This window comes from Hyalella azteca, unplaced genomic scaffold (genome assembly GCF_000764305.2).
Source record: "Hyalella azteca isolate HAZT.00-mixed unplaced genomic scaffold, Hazt_2.0.2 contig2202, whole genome shotgun sequence".
In the NCBI taxonomy this organism is placed as follows: domain Eukaryota; kingdom Metazoa; phylum Arthropoda; class Malacostraca; order Amphipoda; family Hyalellidae; genus Hyalella; species Hyalella azteca.
This window is the reverse complement of record NW_025932486.1, coordinates 75,067-98,184: the sequence shown is the minus strand read 5'-3', so window position 1 is coordinate 98,184 and position 23,118 is coordinate 75,067. Positions and strand designations below refer to the sequence as shown.

The 23,118-nt window shown below is 39.2% G+C and overlaps 1 protein-coding gene across 3 annotated transcripts in view; it reads right to left on the bottom strand.

Moving 5' to 3' along the window:
• Positions 1-1,951: 1,951 nt before the first annotated feature.
• Positions 1,952-23,118, bottom strand: part of LOC108665806 (breast cancer anti-estrogen resistance protein 1) — a 30,287-nt gene continuing 9,120 nt past the window's right edge. The window contains exons 1-5 of one of the 3 annotated variants that reach the window (XM_018152611.2): positions 22,377-22,635; positions 6,440-6,583; positions 5,821-5,961; positions 5,333-5,471; positions 1,952-5,171 (exon numbers count right to left, since the gene is read on the bottom strand). In XM_018152611.2, the coding sequence (XP_018008100.1) occupies positions 3,229-5,171; positions 5,333-5,471; positions 5,821-5,961; positions 6,440-6,583; positions 22,377-22,385 (2,376 nt within the window). In that variant the 5' untranslated portion in view covers positions 22,386-22,635 and the 3' untranslated portion in view covers positions 1,952-3,228. Of the gene's footprint in view, positions 5,172-5,332; positions 5,472-5,820; positions 5,962-6,439; positions 6,584-17,248; positions 19,050-22,376; positions 22,636-23,118 lie in introns of those variants that run through there. The other 2 variants (XM_018152609.2, XM_018152610.2) reach the window with 2 other exon arrangements.

Sequence of the window (23,118 nt, the reverse complement as noted above, 5' to 3'; positions counted from 1 at the left end):
CTTGTGTCGATCATTAGGCATCTTCCACTTTGATCGCAAAGAGCGGGCATCAGTATTGATCATTGGGTATCGGCTAAACCGATCGTAAATCGCGCGCGCTTGTGTCGATCATTAGGCATCGGCCATTTTGATTGCAAGGAGCGCGCATCAGTGTTGATCATTGGGCATCAGCTATATAGATCGTAAAAGTAAAGCACGTGTGTTTGTGACGATCGCCAGGCATCAATTGTAAAGTACGTATGCCTGTGTCGATCATTCAGCATTGGCGAGGGTTACACTTCCGTTTTTAGCAAGCATATTGGCAACTTTCTTTCCTGGCGTACTGGCGTACATTCGAAAACAAACCTCCGGCGTACAAGCTGCACCTTCCTGACCATGGCCATTTCCCCCACCCACCTGCAGTCAAAGTCTCAAGCAAAATGTTTTATTCTAGTTAGAATAGATAGCCTACAACATGAGCTTTCCAATGGTACTAAAAACTTTGAAATTGGCTCATAGGAAACTGACAAATGATAGTTTTTCCAAAAAAAGTGACAGAAGTTGGTCCATTTTTGGGGTGAAATTGAAATAGGAAAAATTCATATCTTTTTCATTTTTTGACCTACCTACTTCACTCATACTCATATATTTTTCTAAATTATTTTTTCTTTTCAGTGGTGTAATTTTCATTATGATCAAAGGAAAAATTTTTTTTGTGCACATACCTACATAGGATGATAGGGTAGGATAAAAACTTACAAAAACTGACCATACATTAACTAGGCTAAAAACAAAAATTTCACAAATTGGTCATTCATTTATCAATTACTGCTCTAAGTTTTCACTACTCACCGTCGGAAAGGAGGGCAAGAGAAGATTGTGTTGCTGGACCAAATTTTGATTTTCCATTACATTGATCCTGTCACTGTCATGAGCGTCATCAGCAATGCAGGACTTGTACCTCTGCACGCCATGAATAGCCTCTAGAGCCATTTTTAGATTTCTCTTTTACTATCGCAACAAATATTCTTTATATCACCCGGTACTAAAAAGAGCTTGGCACCCAGCAATGCGCGAATTTAGAATGAACACCGCAACACGACAGCTGCTCAGTTGATGTCAGTTGGCAATGACATACAACATTATGTTTACGGATTGCATGGCTCGAGAGTGAGATGAGCAAAGTGAGTTACCATGTCATGACTCGACTCTCGAGAGCAATATATTAGTTTTTAAAGTGTTGTGTGATCAAATTCCTTTTAATTTCTTTTAACTTAACTACTAAATAGGCAGGATTATCAATTTCTTTCGATGTGAATACTAAAAATAATTCCAGAAATAAAGTTCATACGCAAGTTCTTATTAAAGGAGCTACTTTTTAGACGTTCTATAACTCTTTTTAAAATACCATTATTTATATATGTTTAAAAGCCTATTCATATTATTTGTGAAACAATTATACATCAGAGTAGGAATATAGTTGCAATAGCTTATTCATGTTAATTGAGGGAATAGCCAATGAAAAATAGCCAATAGAATCAATGATAAATGTGCTTCGCCACGAGGCCCCGTTGGGCAAAAGCCACCACCAATCATTGTTTTTCAGTATCAAGTGTTGTGCAGAAAAAACGCTTCGGAAGCGTGAACGTTTGAACTTTGCGAAAGGCGACTATGATAAACTCCGTGAAGCGGTTAATGCGGCGAATATTTCGGACTGTATTAAGGACATGAATGTGGCTGATTCATGGTCGTTTCTCAAAGACACGGTTATGTTGTAGCTACTTCAAACTATCGTCAGTCATGAAAAGATCCGGTCAAATGACACGAGTTTAGATCTATGAACAAGGCACGAAAAGGAAAAGAATCGGCGACAGGCCACATCAGGCCTACACTTCAGCGCCGACATCACTATGTTATGTTATGTTCTGTTTTCGTCATTTTGATTTACTTTAGCAGATAATAAAACCGTGACCCGAGTAAGGAATAGTATATTCAAGCCATTCATACATATAAACACCTTGATTAACACGTTCCCAAATATTTTTAAAGTTACAAAATTTAACCCCTGAACAATTTCCACACATTAAAACTTTCACACTTATTGAAGTGAAATTTGTAGAGCTTTTTAACAGCATTACAATTTTCATAAAGAACATGATGTTTACAACGCTTAAGATTAACATTATTGCGTGTGCTAGCATTGACTGGTGAGGTAGCTCTGGTTTGTGCTACACTATCTATTGAACGCGTAACTAATATAGTGACGTTGCAGACAACTTCCCGACATAAGAATGTCTTAGATACCAAATGCGTATAAAAAGAGGAATTTGGAACATGAATGGATATTATGTTTTTAAGACACGTTAAGAAAGGCATAATCGAACATGTATAATATTTACAACAAAAATGTCCAAGAAACTTCCTATCTTCTATAGGGGAAGAATTATTTATCAATAAATATGGGATTTGTAACTGATAACACAATAATTTGCCATAGAAATAAAATTAGACAATAATTGATGCACAAATCACGATAATAAAACGACAGTGTCGGTAGGTAAAATGTTGCGAGAAAAAAATGGTATAACATATTGTATAACATATAATGAAAATGCTACCAATAAAATGGACAATAAGTTTTCCAATCACACAGCATTACAGAGGAGCAGCCTTGTCAACAAAAACCTAATCAATTAAATTATTGCAATGAATAGTTTTCAGCATCTCTTTAAAACCAGATTGGAATCAACAATTGTAAACGTTTCGCATTAAGTCTTGCATCTTTAAAGGTAAAATCAAGGGAAATATTTTTATACTAAAAAGCATCATGTTACTAACTCTGTTATAAAGATCTTACTTTCTTGTCGACAACTTCTCACAAAATCGATATGCATCGTATTGTCCGACGAAAATGCAAGTCATTCAGAAAAATAAACTCGCCATATTGCACAAAATAGTGATATAGTGTCTTACCTCCGGAAAAAACTGAGTCAGAATAACTCATACGAGGGCAAAACGCGCATCACTTTTTGGACTAAGTCTCGCTCATTCCTCTGAGTGCAAGGACACGTGTAAGCTCTCATTTCCGGAACAGAAAAAGAAGATTAAAAACGTCAATTCGGTTTGCGTAAACTTCTACATCATTAATATATTTAATCTTATTTAAAAAGTCTGTTTGTAAATCCATGACTAAAATGACTTTATAAAGCTATCAATATACAAAAATTTAAAGAAGTAGTTGCATAGCTTCTAATTCCGGCATATGGCGTTTCGGAGGTTGCACGCCAAGTTGGATATTGTCGTGAACGAGTCGACCATTGCCTGCACCGCCGACACTGAAGGGAATTGTATAGCTGCCGTTTTCGCGGCTGCCACAGTGTTCTTCATAGCATCACATAATGCGTTGGAACAATTCAACACGCACGACCTCACTTCGCTGTTGACGACATTCCGGTGAACTGTGTCGCCAATGAAAACCAATTTGTGAGCACTTAGAATAACAAACTTGGAGTGAGCTATGAACACTTTAGGAGGTTGATTTTCTTCGATTGTTAGAAAGAAAGCATCAATGGCAGTGTTGAGGTGCTGAATGTGTTCTTCAGCCTGATTACTATAAAAAGATAACACTTGACGATCGTTCGCATCCAGTCTACAAGCCTTGCCGGGGGCAGCCTTAAGATTGATATTTTGAGAGGTCACCGTCGACAAGGGTGACCCCGACAAAGCTTTTTGATGGTCATTGTCAACCACCGAGAGTGATTGTTTAACTAAATTATCGTATGATTTTCTCAAATTGACTGGCAATGATTCTTTAATATGTTGGTGCTCTCGCTCGGCTGTTTCTCTGGACTCCAGCTTCACGTAGTCGTAGTCCTCTAAGATGGCGCTCTCATTGGCATATAAATTTTCATCTTGAGCATTGCCAGCCACATCTCGAGTGGGTTTCTCATGCATGGAGTTTTTAGTGAAATTTTTCTGCTTGACTTGTTCACCCGAAGGTGTTCTTTTGAAAATTTGAGGAGCGTTTGTGTGTATGAGCTGAGCTAGATGCCTCACGTCGTCTGCTAACGGCTTAGCGATGCTAGTGAGTTGCTGTACCACCTCTAGGGCTTGTTCCCGGTCATGTTGCGCGCAATCCCAAGTGTTCTTTATAATGTCGTATGTTGACGATAAGCGTTCTATTTGTTCTTGAAGAGATTTGGCTAATGGATGAACACCACTTTTGTAAGCATTGACAGATGAACCCTCGGAAAATGTTATAAATTCACGAAGTGTGTCTTTTAATCTTTCAATTATTATTTTGGATTCGGCAAAGCGATCATCTGACACCAGCTTTTTCGTTGGACTTAATACGACATTGAAATTGGTTAACTTTTCCAGCGATGCATGAAGATCTTGCTGCACTTTCGCTAGCATGTCAACAGCAGAATCATACTCTAGAGGAAGACCAGCACCAACAAAAGCGTTATCGCACTTCCCTTCTGCAGGGGCAGCGACTCTTGCCTGCACAGGGTCATGCGGTCGCGCATCTCTGCTCACTTGAGGCGGAACATCATAAACGCCCTCGGTTCTCGCCACGTTATTGCCAACCTGAGCGTTCTCGCGGGAGCTATTTGCGTATTCCCTAGGTGGCAGGCGTGGCTTCAGAACAGTTCCAACTTTCCTGGGCTCTGGAGGAACATCGTACACGTCTTGTACATCGAGGCTCGACCGGTTGGAAGACCCGCCGATGGAGGACAAATAAGGCGACTCTGTGGCAGGCGCAGAAGACGCTGATGACGAAGTCGAGTCACAAGACATGATGGAAACGCCGCTAGAGCGATCGCTGGCAGTTGGCACGTCCAGATTCTGACTTGCGCACCAGGGTTTTGGCACGTCGTATTGGCCGGCATCAGCTTCAGCCAATTTCACAGGCGCTGCAGAAGATGTCATGTTGGGCTGCGGTCCCCGGATCCCTTTAATGAGACTCCTTGTAGGAACTGCGCCAAGCTGGGCCTCCAGCCCCACGCCGGATGACATCTGTGGTTTAGGGGAGTCGTAGAGCGTGGATGTCGCAGCTCGAGGCACGTCGTAATGAAGGGTGACGTGCTGGTCGTGCGGTACGTCGTGCAGCTCATACGAACCTCGCGGCAAGTGACGAGGAGCCTCGTATCTCAGGCTGCTGCTGCGGGACAAGCGCGGACCTTCGTTGCCTAGGAAACACATTCCCGATTATCGAATACGGAAAAATTGCTTTAATGCACATTAATTCATTAACTTTCATGTATCATATAAAATATCCCAGTGTGAATTATCTCGAAGAAAGTCTGGCATATTTTTTTCAGTAAATATTGCATGTGAATGAAATTCTCACCCCCAGCAGGAGGTCCTCGAGGCACATCGTAATCCAGGGTGGGGTGGTGCGTGAGGGGAAGAGGGAGAGGGGAGGCCCCGGAGAGTCGTCGAGGCGTGTCGTATGTGTAGGTGTCACCGATGCGCTTCGGAGTAACTACCTGCAATAGTTTGTTATTTAGAGTTAATTGACGTAAAAACGATGCACCTCAAAGTAATCGAATTCAATTCGTGTAGCAAAAATAAATTTCTGTTTGAAATGTTTGATCCAGGAATAGAGAATAAGTTTTGTAGAAAATTTCTTCTTAGTTTTTTCAATGATTCGCACAAAAATAAATCGTGATGTTTCGTGCCGTAAGATGAACATTTGAAACAACCCGGAGATTAAAACACGTGAAGACAACTACATTATACATTGATTTACAATATTGGTGGTTTGATTTAAAATTTCAATGTTTGTAAGACAGCAATAATTTGTTACTAGACAACAAAACAAACATGTGTGGTGACCTTGTTGCCCGAGCTCCGCACGACACTGGCCGCGGCGCCATGCCCCACGGGGGCGACATGGGGTCTGGTGAGTGTGGGCACTCCGGTACCGACATCATAGCATCCCGGTACGATACGCAGCCTGTTGCCCGGACAGATGCCCTGGAAATGAAACTTAACTGAAACCAACCTGAACCAGTTTCTTAATAATTACTTGAAATGCAATACTTGAACACTGGGATGAACTTCTTGCAAACCGTCAAATTGTTCAAGAGATCAGGCTACAGTTAGATGATAACATCTATCATTATTTCTACCAAACTCGTATCAAAATATTGAAACGCTAATGCAGTCTAAATTATGGAGGAGTTAATATATAGAGATAAATACCTATATCCGGATTCCTTTTAAAAATTTAAAAAGAATCACCTATTATGACAGGAATCACGCATATGTGCAAATAGTTTAATGCTTTTCATAGTAAAAAATATAACATCGCCCAAAGCAGTCCAAATTTTGAGAAATAATACTTGGACGATCAATAGTAGGTTGATCACCAATGTTGATGAGTCGAGCGGAATCTTATCTTATCCTGCGACTTATCTTATCTTCCCAACACAATTTCCGGCGTGTCACTCACCTGGCGGCCACGGAGAGAACACAGCCACCACCCCTCAAGCCCTGCCGTGTTCTGCTCCAGCACCGTCAGGAGGTCGTCCTTTCGGAACTCGAGCTCGTCAGGGGACTCGGCGACGTTGTTGTACAGCGCTCTGGCCACGCAGTTCTGCAGATAAAACAATGAGTGTGAAGACGGAAAATGCGTCCAGCCAAAAAGTCTGATGTACATGACCTCGACAAAGTCGGTTTTGAAAATATTCGTGCATATACTGATCCACAAATTTTACGAGTATGTTGTCGAAAAAATAAGTTAGGGTGACTAAAAAAATGATGTTCTAAAGCAGTTTATGAGCATCGCAGCAGACTTTCTAACAAAAAAAAATGTTGCACGGAACACACGGAGACGTGAAGTGTACACGCCGTAAACACACAGGGCTACGAGTAAACAATTCCGCGGCAGCGCCTGAGACCGGCGGCCAGATGTAAACAATCCAGCTTCAGCGCGAGATCGATGACGGGCGCTCAGCAGGGGGCAAAAAACGGGATGCTCGCAAACATGAGTAACTCATTGAAAAGCCACGAGAGATATACGAACGCATCGAAGGTCCATGGTGGGCCATTTACGAAGCGAAAAAGTCAAAAACGTTTGGCATAGATCACAATATGGTTCAGAATAAATGACGAGGTAGACTCTGTATGTACTCTATTTGTCACCGCAACTGTTAACCACCCAAAAGAGGAAGAGAAAAAATTCATCAAATTTTGAGTGTCAGATGAATCATATAATACTCGATTGGTAAATACTTACAACCTCATTTTTCATTTATTTCGCTCTAAACAGTAGAAACATCGAAATCGTCGTTAAATCTGTAAATTTTCTTTTCCCATTAAAATGTAGTACTACCAACACCTTCTACCCAATCCCCACAAAACTTATAATGAGAAAAAAAAATTGAGAAATGAATCAATGCATTCCACTGCGAAAATTTCTCGTGCACGGTAAATCAAACCCAGACCATCCACCGAACAATTAATTAATATAAAAAACATAACTCAGTACTCACCGCAGTGAGTGACAGAGAGCGCTTTTTTTTGTCGACGAAAACGTGGAGTCACGGACGGATGGACAGACAGACGGACATGGCGATTACAATAGTGCATTTTTCCCATAAATGAGAAAATGCGCTAAAAAGACAGACCTTTTTTTCGGCTACCACCAGGACGAAGAACAATGCTAACGGTAAGTTAGGTAAGAGTAGGTTCGAGAGAAACCAATGTAGTCACTGGAGGTGGTTTGCAGCCAGACTTCGGCGTCTGCAGGACCAAAAATGGTCACTTCGTGCTGTCCATTAACAGGAGTCCATCCTAATAAGCGGAGATATGCAATTACTGTAGCCGGTCTCCGGCTCCGGCAAATGACCTGGGAGGACATAGACGACGCCTTCCTCGTGGCAAAACGCAGAAGCAGGTTTATACTTGAAATACCGTGATGCATGAACAGAATTTGAACCTTTTTGTTTCTATGCATCATAAATATTGTTAATAGAAATATGGCCCGTTCTCGGGTTTCACGGGCATGTCTGAAGTCACTCTGAACATAATGCTTAGATGTTGGTTATAGAGAACCAAAGTACTCAAATGCCAGTGACATGCCTGACGCGAGTTTAGAGTCAATATTAAGCAAACAAATTTTAACGCATTTAGTTCAATAATCCATCACTAGGTTGTTCCTAGATTCGTACCAATGCCTGTAAAAGAAGGGGGGGAGGGAGCAAGAGTTGTTAAACTAAGCTCACCTATCTCGACTCTGAAAAGTTATCCAACGAAATGTTTGAGTCAAGCAATGCAAACAAACTTAGGCAAAGCACTTCAAACCTTGAGAATACATCAACAAGGAAGTTTCGTATAACTCGGCGGTGCGCTCAGAATCCGGTCTGCAAGCCGAGGTATTGAAGGGTAGGAAATTACTAGAATAGGAAGTTTTACTAGATTATTTGAACAGAAACGGCGCTGGAAGGTAAAGATTGTCTTACTACATTCATAAAGTAAGATTCTTCTTCTTGGTTGTTGCAATTTTGTACGAAGAAATATTCAAATTAATAATTGAAACTTTTACACTAGTGTTTTTCAAAATTTTAGAAAGCAACGGAAATTTATCAAACATAGGCAGTGTTATTTAAACGAATAATGAACGAATACATCATTTGACACACTAGCGGTGCATGAAGATAACTGTCAGGGGTCTATTGTGAAAATCCGTGTGCGAAAAACGGTGCGCGAAAATCCGTGTAGAATTTCTCTCTAGTCAGATGTCCAAGCGTCATAAGTCCGAGAAAATCTTCAGTATTTTTTACGTAAATCCCCAAAAATAAAGGAGGACTTAGGAGAGATTTTCTGCGTTCTCTGTCACCAAAAGCAGCTGCAGACATCGCCGTCTGCGCGTGCTCATGTGTTTCCTATTAATATTTCAGGTTCGAAGCTTGATCGACCATGACAGTTATGAATAGTCATGGACGAGGGAAGCATTCCGTTGAATGAACAGAAAGGGGGCCATAGAATATAACCATGAAGAAAGGTGGCATAAAAACACCATTACAAATAATAAAGTGATAACAATTCTAAAAAAATAAACTCACGTCTGCTCACGACGTGATCTTCGAACATTCCCGAGTCTAGCTATTCTAATGTAAATAATAGAAGCCAGTACAGCACATCAATTAAAGCTGTAAAATCAACTCGACATTTTCTCACACGAAATGGCACCAAAAGAGCAAAAAAATGATCAATAGTAGAAACGCTAAAAGATCACTATCAACGCGAAATGTATTAGAATAAAAAAAACCGTCCGCGCTGTGATTCTAATGAACATTTTTCTCCAGAGCTGATCATGAAGTTAGACTCACGTGTTCATTACGTTTCAGCAGGCAACTAGCTATTTTACTGAGTCAGGGCATTTTATAGCCTTGCACTGAGTTAGGGCATCAGTTTCTTGATGAATCGACAACTTGAAGCAAGCATCGAGCGTGAGAGCACAGCAGACGAGTATGCTGATCGAGAGGTGCTGCGTGAGAAGCGGTAACACCTGAGCCGTACTCCCAAGGACTTTAAATACAACCAAAGAAGTTCAAGTGCAGCCTAGCTCTGCAGCACAGAAACCCACCAAACACTAAAACATAAACCTTTGAAAGGAATACGTCATCATAATACTTATTATATATGAATATAAAAAAACACCACTGCTAGTCGGGACATCTTAGTAAATCGATTTCTCCTCGCAGAAAATAGAAAAAGAATTTAAGATTAAATTTTCTTACCGTACGTATAACAGGAATTCATTTCACAATTTATATACCAAACACATATTCTGAGATTATTCGAATATTTGATCGCGTACATTTATAATTATATAAGGCATGATAATTGCATATTCAACAATTGACGCTAGAGAACAAGAGTCGTTGAGCGACAGCTAGAACCTTATCGCCTAAACAACAACTATTCCCTCTTAAATACAAGGCAATCTTTTTATAAATGGTAAATTATTTTCAGCAGTAAGATGTTGTAGTGATAGACGGAATTCAGAAGAGTTTAAGACATCGCTTATCTCTTAGAGCCCGTACAGAAGTCAAGTGTTATCAGCACGACAGAAGTGAAAGCGAGACGGCGGACTTTAAGTCTGCGAAAAAAAAGAATGGAGCGCTTATAAAACATGCGCAGAAAATATTGAAAAGTATCGTGTTGATTGATGATTATTGTAAAGACCAGAGTGCCAGTTTATTTTACGACGCAATTGCTTGAGCTCAGTCCGATTCGCAGTAAATAACTCTGATAGCTTTTGCGAATGAGAGCCTTTGATCAGTTTTAATAACATTACTCATGTGCTCATGTGAGTCTTTTTCTTCGAACAGCTTGACGAAATTACAAATTTATTATATACTTACATTAGAATTTTAGAAGAGAAATGACTTTCAGCGCAATGTATATATGAATGCATAACACTTCATTTTTTCGATAATTTATCAACACATAACATATGCGTTTTATGAATATTATTTTAAAAATATCGTGTATAAAATTAGCACGATTAACTATCGTACACCATAAAGTAACAATGAGCCTCAGTTAAACACAGTAACACATTTGGGATGCACTGAATAACCATGCATCATCGTACAGAAAAAAATAATTTGTTACCGAATAACTTCGGCCTGAAACCTTGCACCAATTCATAGAACCTCGAGTTTACAGATATTATCAAAGGTTGACGGGATATACTCGACACAGTTTTACAAACAGGTAGATTGAAGTTGTCACCCTTTATCTCAACTGTTAAGCTATGCATGGATGAGAGACAGCATGTAGGCAGATTAAGTTTTCTTCTAATTAGTTATCATTTTTATCAAATTTTTACGTCAGACGATATACTTTACTTTATCCGTAAACACATTGTGTCGTGACTTATGCAGATCAAAACACTATGAAATAAACTGATTCTTGAAATATGCCGAGCTAGGGCTTGTTTGTTTCTTGCATGAAGAATTATGATGAGACAATATATATGCACAAGACTGTGGCCTTGTCTTATCCGAGATATGTTGGTTATTCCATTAATATTTACAGACCATAAACATCATAACCGTTATCAGTTAGAAAAGTGCAAGTAATGCCGGAAAGGTGAAAGAATTAAACTTGCAAATGGGATGCATAAAAGCGTTTCGACTCCCATCGTAAGGTCTCAAAAAAGAGAAATGTTGAACGAGCAACACAAACAAGAAAAGTAACTTGATATCCTATGGCTGAATCCCTTGAAATTTCCGCGATGTGCGACCATCTTTTTCACATGTGTAAGGATGAGTCGTGTACAAAAATTAACAGAGGATTTTGTTTGATTTCGACCCATACGCTTAAATAAATATAAATAAAGAATTTCTCCGAAATATAAACTACAAAATGTATAAATATTAAAGACACAACGGTTTTTAAAGGCATGTGCGCCATGGGTTACAGTTCCGGAAGCCAAACTGCTCGCCGACAATGGCAGCATCACACGGGTCACTCCGCCGCTCACTCCACCCCACCTCGTGTAGCGTAACCTTGCTCGCCACATGGCGCCATAAAGTGACCATAATGTCTTTCTTTACGTCAACCCACGCATATTTTATGTCACGAACACAATCAATGAAGAAAATTTGATCTTTAAGATGTAGAATAATGCAGGTAAGACGTTTATTATATTAGGAAGAGCAGAGAAACATTCACACGTGGTGCGGAAGAAGAGAGCAGTGCGAGCCTCTCTGCTGTTCAGGTGGAGCTTGGAAGTGGTGTGATCTGCCACGCGTTCACGATCACAATTGCGCTTTACTTTTGTACGAGCAAATAAATTCTTGACGGAGGACATTTTAGGGTCGAACTTAATGACATCATTTGGAATCAAACCAACTATATTTTCGAATTTATATTGTACTCGATTTTTTTGTTTGCCAATCAAGATGTTAAAATTTGGCTTAGAATTCTCAACTTACAGGAAGTTCTGTACAGCACGCGAATTACAGTACATAATAAGTACTTGTTACATAACTATGATCTACAGTACCTTTATAAATTCAACACAAAATTGATCAAATTTGGTATCCAGAGTTTTGAAAATAGAAATAAAGTTGAGAATTAAAACTTGGAACTAAGCTAGATTAATTTAATTCGAAATTTGCATACAAAGGCTCCTCTGCAAACCAGGATGATAGGAAGAATCGAGACGCGCATAGACAAAAAGGAATCAATTTTCTGTAGTGCTCGAGTGCGTGTCACTTGAAGTCATCACTTCCAGATCAAAGGTCTGCTCAGGATCTTGGAGCAAAAGTTCGGACAGGAAATAAACAAAATTCACCACTTGGCATATATTTTCTCAAGTAGCGACGATAGAAAATGCAAAATTTAATACATAGTCATCGGAGTGAGCTTAAACAACGTTTGGCGATGCTCGTAAGCAAGCTTTATTACTTCAGAGTAAACATAAGTAATTATTTGAAAGTGGATAATTTGTGTTAAGCGGAATATTCTTCAAAGAAAGTACCTATGTTAAATATTTAGACACGGAGAAAATTTACAATCTGACAAATGGTATAGATAACTGCATGAGCAAACACACTTACACAAGTTTCACAATTTTTTTCATATACTGATATAAAAGACCCAACCACAGTCATTCATGAGTAACCTATAAATATCGCTCAAAACAACGTATCGCAAATCAATGATGTTGATTACAGCTTTGTATTTTTCTAGGCTATTTCTTTTAGAAAACGTAGTAACTTTTACCATCACATGCCTATAGTAGTGATGAAAAATAGGAAAATATAGTAGGAAAACTATACAATGGCTTCAGAGCCAACCATATGGTGCAGTTGTTAAAGCCGGAACCCTTCTCAGCTAGCTGTTAAGCTTAATGCATTTAGTCATAAAACATTGACGGACAGAATAAGCTTTCCACCGACAACATTTTAACTATTTCTACGGTCCTTGACTTGAGCTAAGAAATGGTTACGCTAGAGGAAATATCGAATTTCACTACGATGCGTCTCAAGCTAGTTCATGTTAACTGTATCGATTTTCAATAATAAGAAAAAAATTCAGTACATGGGGTTTAGAGGTTTCATATGAGAAAAGCTTACAAACGAATAGAACCTTAAATTATTATTACTTTCCATAACAGAATATGTTGCTAGAAGATAGTTAAACAATGTACGTACCTACATGCCATATTGCTAGAGTAACGTATGCATTGACGTACTCGGGACAATCAAAGAACGCCTTCAAGGGAGATTGCCCGTCGTTACGAAAATAATTAAATCCAGAATCTTAATTAATAACAAAAGCTTCTATTTCAAGAAGCATACAATGATGCCGATTAATGTGTTTACCTTAGTCATAGAGACCCCTGAAGTTAATGTTGCTCATTAATGAGACAGCACGAGTGGTGCACAGCACAACAAGTGTCGTGTTCCGCAACCCTGCATTCATTACGGCGAGCTGATGCAGCGCCTCACGCATGACCAGGATGGCTTGATCGAGCAACCTCAATATATAGTCAGCGCAAATGAAAGATATTGTGGTGCCAACACTTTCACTTCGAGATAGCTTCTGAGTCTGTCAGTAACTTTGAATCTTTTATTGTTGGAAAAAATTGCTTATGTTCTTCGTATATGTTACTCGATCACAGTAAATCTTACTCAATTAGACACGGGATTCTTCAATCTGAGTTCAATGTCACGCGTTAAAAAAATAAGCACGAGCATTTTTTTTGTCTCATGATTGACAGCATAATTAAAAAAGTGAATAGATAAAGAAAAGAATAACTTTGGTTTAGAGACTTCACTACTTTCAACATTTAAAAATCAGAACACAATCAACAACTAGAGTCGTTTTTTCTAATATTGTTTTCATTTCAGTGTCTCGATTCTCTCATAATTAATGCGGGCAAAAAGATCGAAGGCTTTGAGAAGAAACTCACAGATCTCAACCAACTGCTTATTTTGTTCTAATGGTAGCGATGCTGTGCCCGGAGGTAGATTGTCAGAAGAGAACTGGTTCTGGCATAAAGATAGGATCAATTTAGCTAGACAACCGCATCGATTAATCGCATCAGACCCTTTACCTTGCCAAGCATTGCTAAAATTATAAATTATTCGATTGTATTCTTGATTCGAGTTTGCACTGCTATCATTGAAGCATCATGGTTACCTTCTTCAGTCAATCACAGTGTAGTTTAGCGTACGTAATATAAAATGCCGGTATTATGAGAAGAATTTAATCAGAAATAGTGTCATCTTTTCGAAGCAATGCATATGCAGAAGTTACTGCTTGTTATACAAAAAGACACAAACTGTAACTCGAACAAAATTAAATATGCTTCCTCAAAATGCAGCTAGTTAAGAGCATCTCACAAAATTATCATTAACATTCTACATTATTATGCTACTACTGCAAGTAAAGTCAAAAAAGAAAGCAGACAAGCTGCAGTTAGGAATTGCTAAGAATCCATATCATTCCGATAAAGCAGGAAAAGCGAAAGAAATGCTTATCTGATTTATTTGTGTTAAATTTCAAAACTTTGACGATAATAAGGGATGGTGGGAAGCGTCTAGATCGACCGATAAAATAAAATTTGTTGTTGCCGAGTTTTATTGGCGGGTGCCTCCCGAAGCGATTTTCGGCCAGTTCTAATGTGTATGGCAATATAGTGGTGGCGTTAACTTTAATTAGGCCATGTTGACCTGCCTCTGATTCCCACTCGGCCACCTTACTGATATCAACAGGAATTTTCACAACTAGCAGCGGGTTTACAACACCCAACTGGCTGCTCTAATCTTGGTAATTTTGACCAGTCCAACAACCACCCCCAAACTGGTGTATTTTTTGTTCGAATTTTTGTAATCAAAGAATGCCTGACTGGCATCTACAGAGACTCCGCCTAACTAAATAATTAAAGCTGTGAAAGTTAAAAAAATTTGATGTGAAGTAGAGAGAAATAAAGTGCCACACAGTTGCGTTACCGACACAATGCAGCCAGAGAGATACCGACGCACAGGAAATGACGCAATCTACAGAGACGCCCAACTTATTTTGACGACGACACACCGGCACTTTCCGTGGCTGCGGTAACACGTCTCAACGCTAGCAAGAATTCAAGGTCTCGTATGTGTAGTTAACTCAATAAATGATATGGGATAACCGATATTTTACGCATCAAACTAATTAAATTGTTCTGTAGGTTCGGCTATAGGTATATATACATACAGTCGATCTTAGATTTGGTGAAGATATGCACTTGCTTTTAAATTCGAACTATTACAAGGCTACGGCAATCGGCAAAAATACGGTATTTCAAGACAATGAGCTTCACCAACCGGTAAATTTTCATGGTTCAGATATGCCTGTTACAGCAACTTCAGCACGACAGTTCTTTTCTCAAAACGACTATTAAGATAGGTACCGGTATATAGCAACACTCAGTACCACAAGCAACAGGGCACGCAGCAACAGACACGCAAGCATGCATCATATGCCTGGTTGGCAATGCAGCTGGAGGCTGCGTGTATTAAAGACCAAGATAGGCCTGGCGCTCTTGATAAGGACAATGCACACAGCTGAGTAGCGAGGCAAGAATGCATACATTATCGACGGCACTCGCTCACCTCCCACGAAACGGTGGGAAAAATTACCCTTTCAGAACGCCCGGTGTCAGCATATCAGCTCCTTAAACATGCGATAACATGAGAGGAGAATTTTCGAGCATGTTTTTAACATTAACAAAGGCGTATACGTCTTTTGCATACTAATGGTTCAAAATCGATTAAATTTACTTTCTCAACGCAAGAAACTTGCAAGGCTGCTTTTCAGACAGAAACATGTACACGGTAAGCACAGGGTTTCGTGCAACGCACTCCTTAGTCCTTCATTCGTACGGCCTTAAAAGCTTGCATGCCGTATATTCAAGCCGGGTCTGTATAAGATCGCTTCCTCTTTACCGTGCAACGCACTCGTACTGCCTTAAAAGCTTGAATATCGTAAATTCAAGCTGGGACTGTATAAGATGACTTCCTCTTTATAAAGAACCTGGGGGAAGGCAGTGGAGAGTATTTCAACCTTCCCGTCACCTCCCCCAGCTCCAGTGATCAATACTAAAGACGCCTCACGGGCCTCGGCTCAGCGACGACAGCACGCGCCACCGTGCCCCTGGTGGCGGTGCTGTCTACGAGCCTCGATTATTGAATTCTTTAGCACATGAAATGAGGAGCAAATGAACACTAGTGATTAACTTTGCTTCACTGTGTTGAAATAATCTAACGGAGTTAAATGATAGGAATGAGGAGTGAAATGCAAATCAGTTTGATTTTAAATTAAAAAATTGCATGCCTAGCAGTTTGATCGCCGTTTTTGCAGGTTCTTTTGGTTGCAGATTTTGCTGTTTGGTGCAGGATTGTTTCGAAATTTCCGATCGAGAAACTATCAATTAATTTTTCATGGTTACTGCATCCAAGTTCAGCAGGAACTTTGAACATAAATAATTTTTAATGCATTTTCTCACTTATGGAGAAAAGGAGCTATTGTGCTCGTCATGTCCGTCTGTCTGTCTGTCCGTGACTCCACGTTTTCGTCGAGAAAATGAGCTCTCTGTCACTCACTGCAGTGAGTACTGAGTTATATTTTTTAAGCAGTTTGTGGTTCGGTTGTCATGTTGGACAACATATCTGTACATCTGCACGGTCCGCGTCGCCTTCTTATTTGCAGAGAAAAGTCAGCGCGGAGATCGAGGCGAGATGCGTATCCACATTTGGAGCGTCGCCGCCTGTAAGGATGTCTATGGCGCCATGCAAGTTAGACCACATAAGAATCGACGCATTTTCCAGCGCCTACGAATAATGTCGAGAACATTTTGATCTAGCATTTAGCACAGTCGTGTCTCACATCTCTTTTACATTAGTCAATTTTTTAAAATATTTATTATTTTTATTAATCTATTTTGTAATTTTTTCGAAATTTTTCCAGCTACTGGTATTCAATACAAATAAATAATGATGAATCTTTTCGGAAACAAGAAAACCACGATACACGATGTTAAAACGATGAACAAATGTAGAAAAATGACATGATGGATACTAGCTAGTCAACCCATATACGAAGCAATGAACAGCATGGAAAACATAAGGGAAAATACCATTCAAACGTGGTTTGTATGTCACGTTTCTTAATATCTCAGCTGTTTATACAATTCCAAATCAAGGTTATTATTAAAACACGCAACTATCTTGAGAAGGTAATCATAGTTCCTTACCCGATCGCCGTCTACAGAACTCTTTTCAAAGGGATCACTACTACTTTCTTCTGTAAGTCCATTCAGTTTAGGCGATGGTTCAGTGAGGTCATTAACCGTGATAATTGGGAGGTTTGCATTTCCAGAAGATTGTATTCTGCTCTTTATTGTAACATGAACTTTCAAATCCCCACCTTCTGCTTGACAATTGGAACTGCCAGAGGTGGAACTGCAAACTAGATATTTTACTGAGGATTTGGACGTTAAATCCAATTCAGCCGACTCATTAATAACTTGCAGAGGAGATCCATTGGATGAATTATCCCACGAGTCCTCCGGTAATCCCGTTTTCTTCTCAGCCTCTTTTACCTCTCCGTGTGAACGTCGAAATTCTTCCTTCTTCACACGCCGGTACGATAAGCTATTGTGATTTGATTTCATAATATTTTTCATGAGGTCATTCGTCTCAAGTAAGGCTTGCAAGTAATCAAAATCGATTGAAGTATTATTCAACTCATGTGATGATAGTGTCGAATCGAATTCATAGCCGAATTCGCTGGGAACTTGTGAGACGTTTGGGCATGATTTTAACGAGTGTTGCTGAGTGTGACTATTAGTATTAGAGAATGCGCTCATTAGTTTATAGTCAGAATGACTAGGTCTTGGAACATCATAATCAGATTTGTCGGAAGATTTAGAGATGTCAAATTTAGATTCGTTTAAGGATTTTGGGCAGTCATAATCAGATTCCTTAACCGATTTACGGTTGTCAAAATTAGATTCGTTCGGCGATTTAGGGTAATCATAATCAGAGTCCATCGTCGATTTTGGGTACTCAAAATCAGAATCCTTCGGCGATTTTGGGTAATCATAATCAGAATCCTTCGTCGATTTTGGGTAATCATTATCAGAATTCTTCGTTGATTTCGGTAAGTCGTAATCGGAATCCGTAGATTTTGGGTGGTCATGACCAGAATCCTTTGCCGATTTGGGAGTGTCATAATCAGATTCAAGTGGTACTGCAAGATGATTGCTCCAGACTGTGTTGCGTTCGTTGACTGATGTTAACGATTTTACGGAACCATATCCACTGTCATCGGAGACATCCCGTGTGATCCCAAAGCTAAAAGTCTTAGTTTCGCTTGATTTCTCGAGAGACACACGACTGAGATCAACCAAGTTGTCCGTTGTTGATCTGCCATCAGTGCAATCGTCTCCTTGATCACTCAAAGGGGAATTTGGTGTTTGATGATCTTCATTGATGGCTTTTGTATAATTTTCGACGCATGAATTTCGAAAAGATAGTACATTAGAACCGATGGATGCGTCTGTGCCTGGATCTGTTACGGAGATATTTAAGCTATCCGAAACAGAACAGTCTCCTCTAGGGTCATAAAGTTTTCCTTGAATCAATCCAGTTACCGAAAGGGGAGCAGAGATTTCAATCTGTTCAATCTGTTTCTTCTTTTTTCGGCGCGGTAGAGAAAAATAATTCTGCAAACCTTTCGCAGGGTTTTTCTTTTCTTTGTTTTTTGATAACATTGTCGTTACTCAATTTTCGTTTGATCGTTTCAGAATTTGTCCTAGAATTACTTCCCTATCTATCGTTTAAATAACTCAAAAGCACTTTACAATTAGCTCAGGAGTCGTTATACGCACGTAATGAAACATAACAATTGGCCTTGAATGTTAAGGCTACTACTGTAGGTTTACATTATTTTCTTTTAAAGTTTCACCAGTCAAAAATGCTTCCAAACTCGTGAAAATTGCCGTTTTAACGTTCAGCACAATCCATTGGCTTGCTGGAGGCAACTGACAAGAGAAGTTACTCACCGTGCGATATCGAAGAAAACACTTCATGGTTATCTCTATTAAGTGCATATCACCATATCGATGCGATAGCGCTGACGATAAGCTTAAAAGACAGAACAAAGACTGCAAGACTTCATTTTCCGAGTTTAGGTTATACAAATTTATCATCAATTTTCTTTCCGAAGGTCAGACCTAACATTCAGATTTATATTACGAATATACGCCTCATGACCTCGTATACCGGTATTAAAAAAACTCTACAAAAGTAACAACTACTCCTTGAACACACACTTACTGCATAGACATCATTCCAGTTTACGTGAACTCAACACTTTTGCTGTATGATTCAACTTCAACAGTCATCAGTGGTTAGGGACGAGAACAATGTCCACATTGCAAACTTTTGTCAAATTTCAGATGAAGTATTTACTTTCGAAAACGGTTACTAATATAGGATACATTAGTAATTAGTCATATGATATATTAATATCCTATGTTTGTTCAATCAGTTCAACAACCTGCCATAGAACGTCCGTACGCAATAAAGCGGCTTCTGAGCAGTCCAAAGACTAGTCTCAGTGAGACCAGATGGCTGGAATTAAAACAGGCGCGAGTTTGACATATTTACAGGAAATTATTGGTGGAGCGGAGCCGGGCTTCTAATGGCATGTCTAGACAGGCCGACGAAGCCGGTGCAATGGAGGGACGGCTGCAGAACTTGGCTACAACGCAGCAAACCTTAACATTCTACTGACACCTTCACTTCATAACTCATGCACGGAGACCCTCATATATAATGGGATGAGTTTGTCCGTACTTACATTATGACTCAAACTTGAATATTTTAACGGAAATTTCCCTAAAGGAGAAGACGGTGGAGCAACGGCCTTATAACTAATGCACTTGGGCATTTCGAATGGCGGCAAGCTCATTGAAATTTCACCACTTTACATTTGTACGCCCATTAAACATCGAATTTTGCCGAGATAGAATGGATAGAATTTCAATAATATTTTTTATATCATCACAACAAAGAAATGAAGAATATAAGTTTATAACTACTATTTACCAACTGCAGACGGCTATGTAAGCATTGAATAATTCGATGGGAATAAAAGGCTTGCTTTAGTCCACTCCGTAGCAGGAACAGTGAAGTAACCGCGACTGAAGAAGAAAACAGCCAGACCACGACGCCAATGCACTGAATAGAAAGTCGCCTTGCAACCGCACAACCGCGAGCGCCAGACGCACCTTATACGTTTCCACTCGATTACAAATGTTCTTTCTTCAGCTTACGAGAATAAAGTAAAAAGGTGTGAAATACAAGATATCAGCTTGTATAAAGAGTGTTGAAAATTTAAAGCACGCACATTCAACACGCTCATCGATAACATTTACAACTTAATAAAAACAAACTAAAATCACGAAAAACTATTTAATAATATCATCTACATTCAGCAGGGTGGCAATGAACTGATCAACGGCACATTTCAGAAATGTATATAGATCCGTCAGATTTAATCTAAAAATCAAGAGAATATAAATTCGAGGTTACAACCACTGAGTTACAAGATATAAAACTATTCCCTGTCATAGTTTGAACATGAAATCTCGATAAAAGCGACGGATCGAGGTACTATAATGGCTAAATCTCAACAATTGAACAGGTGTCGCGTGGAGGCTGAAAAAAAGTCAGCAGCCTCCAGAAGGTCGCAGTAAAAATGTCTTCCGGCGTCGAGAATCTTCTAGATTCCTGGTCGGAGGGTTCGAGCTTGCCGAGTAGACCAGACCTTGAACATGCATCAAAAGCCAATACAAACTGTAAAACTAAACGTAAATAAAATTAGATTAGTCGAGCTACATACGTAACAACTCATCAATAATTAATATACTAAAATCAATCGATTACAATTTAATTTGCAGCTTCTGAATCTAAAGCTGCGTAGCACTCTGATCAAAATGCATTTCCTGTTTAGAGGGAGGGTTCGACTTAATCGAAATTAAGGCCGTACCCTGCATCGATTGAAAACTCATTATTCTTTGAGGCTGACGGTATGTGGGTTAATCCAGAGAGGTCAGTAGTGGGCGTTACATCAACACATCTTAGGCTGGCAGGAAGGAACATTCGTCCAGCGAGCGGATGCGGGTACAAGTGACACCCACAAATGGGATATATGAGTGATGAAGTTGTAGGTTGGAACAACTACAATGGAGAGGCGGCTGACACGTCTATTGTGTTATTATCTGCTGACATTTATATCCAAACAGTGACGAAGCCGGATAAGGGAATACGTAAATAAGTAAATACATCACGGAAATTTTGTTATTTTTGGAAAAACTGTCATGGTTAGTAGACAATGACAGATTTTAATAGCTCACGCTCCATTATCGATGTCTAAATATTCAGCCTCCGAAGCACTATAGTAAAATTGTGACATTAACACCTGATAACGCAAGAAGAGATTGCAAGCATTCACATTCGCTCTTTGGCTGGAGGAGCCGAAGAACGACCACTGGACTAATTTGCTCGGCAACACTTTCTCTGGAACATTTTGCAACACGCAAAAAGCAGTCAAGTCAAGATTTAATGGCTTGGACGCAACTGCACAGCTTATAGATTCAGGCAGTTCGCCGCAAATTACTCCAATTTCATCGTCTGCTCAAACGCCAGGCTTCCGGGCCCATCGCAGGCACAGTTCGTGCAAGTAAACTCAATCAAAAATTGTGTCTGCAAATGTTCATCAACTATAGATAGCAATTTAGTTGAGGTACAGTCGTATGATGGAAAAACAACGCAAAAATGGCTTATAACTAACTGGAACGTAACTTACACGACAGTCAGCTGTTGATAAAGCTGCCGCCGATGATGATAATTTTGAATTAGCAATTCGCCTACGCATCAAGTATTTTGCCATAATATTACAAACGAGATCATGCAAAACTTAAAAATGCAATTGATTTGAATGATGAATCATGGTAACTTCGCTTAATGTTGCAAAAATACTGACGCATCAATCCGGAATCTAATACTCAATGCTCAGCAGAATTTGTTTCCGCCACAATAGCTTACCGATGTTCACGAAATTATGTTCAGAAGGCAGGAAATTTAGTCAAATACTTCAATAAATTTCGAAGCAATTGCACCTGACAAAACGCCAGCAGGAATTTATATACTCAAGTATAGATAGAAGTGATTAACTTACTTTATACAACAATTTCAGCATGAAAGAGTTTTGATTTACAGAGAGACAAAATTACGACGATAATGGAGACAATTGATAGAGAATGGAGGATAAAATATACTTCAAATAAATGCAGGTATGCACATCATACTTACCCCCCGCATGGTGTTGCTTATAAATTGTTGCCGTTCTTCAAAGGTATTCTCCTGTTTGAATATTTCACCAAAAAAGAGCTATGGAATAAGGTAAATATTTTCTACTTGCTCATGATTGGTTTCCTTCAAATAAAACTTGCCATAACTGTAATTCCATAAAGTACTGGACACTGATAGTAAGTTCAAATTCAATGATGTAAAAGAAAATGATTATATTTATATACTTGACTAAATTTTACAAAACGATAAATTCCATACAAGGACATGGAAATTTAAACAAAGTGAGAAACGCGGTATGAACTGAAATTATATGCTTAAATCACACTGAAAATGGGCTATTATAAGCAAATTTATTGACAAATTTTTGTCTTGAGATTTTTCAGTCATCAATGCGCTAAAAATGTTAAGTGACACAAAAATAACACTAATTGGGAAAAGTGCATGCAGCATGGAGGTTCCCTCATTATATCATAGCTGTCAGCTTACATACAAATTAGGATTTCAAAGCTAGAAGTGATCAGATCAACACAAATTAAATAATACGTATCTATTAAATTTTAAACCAGTCCTTATACAGTCATAATCGTCAAAAATCTACTTTCAGTTTCATCTCTAGTCATGCACTAATTGCCGTACTGCCCGTACATATTACTTTGCAATTGTAGCAATGATGATTTAATAATGGATAAAATACGCCATTCAATAATAAGACAATTAGCACTACCAAGTGCATATCAAAGTT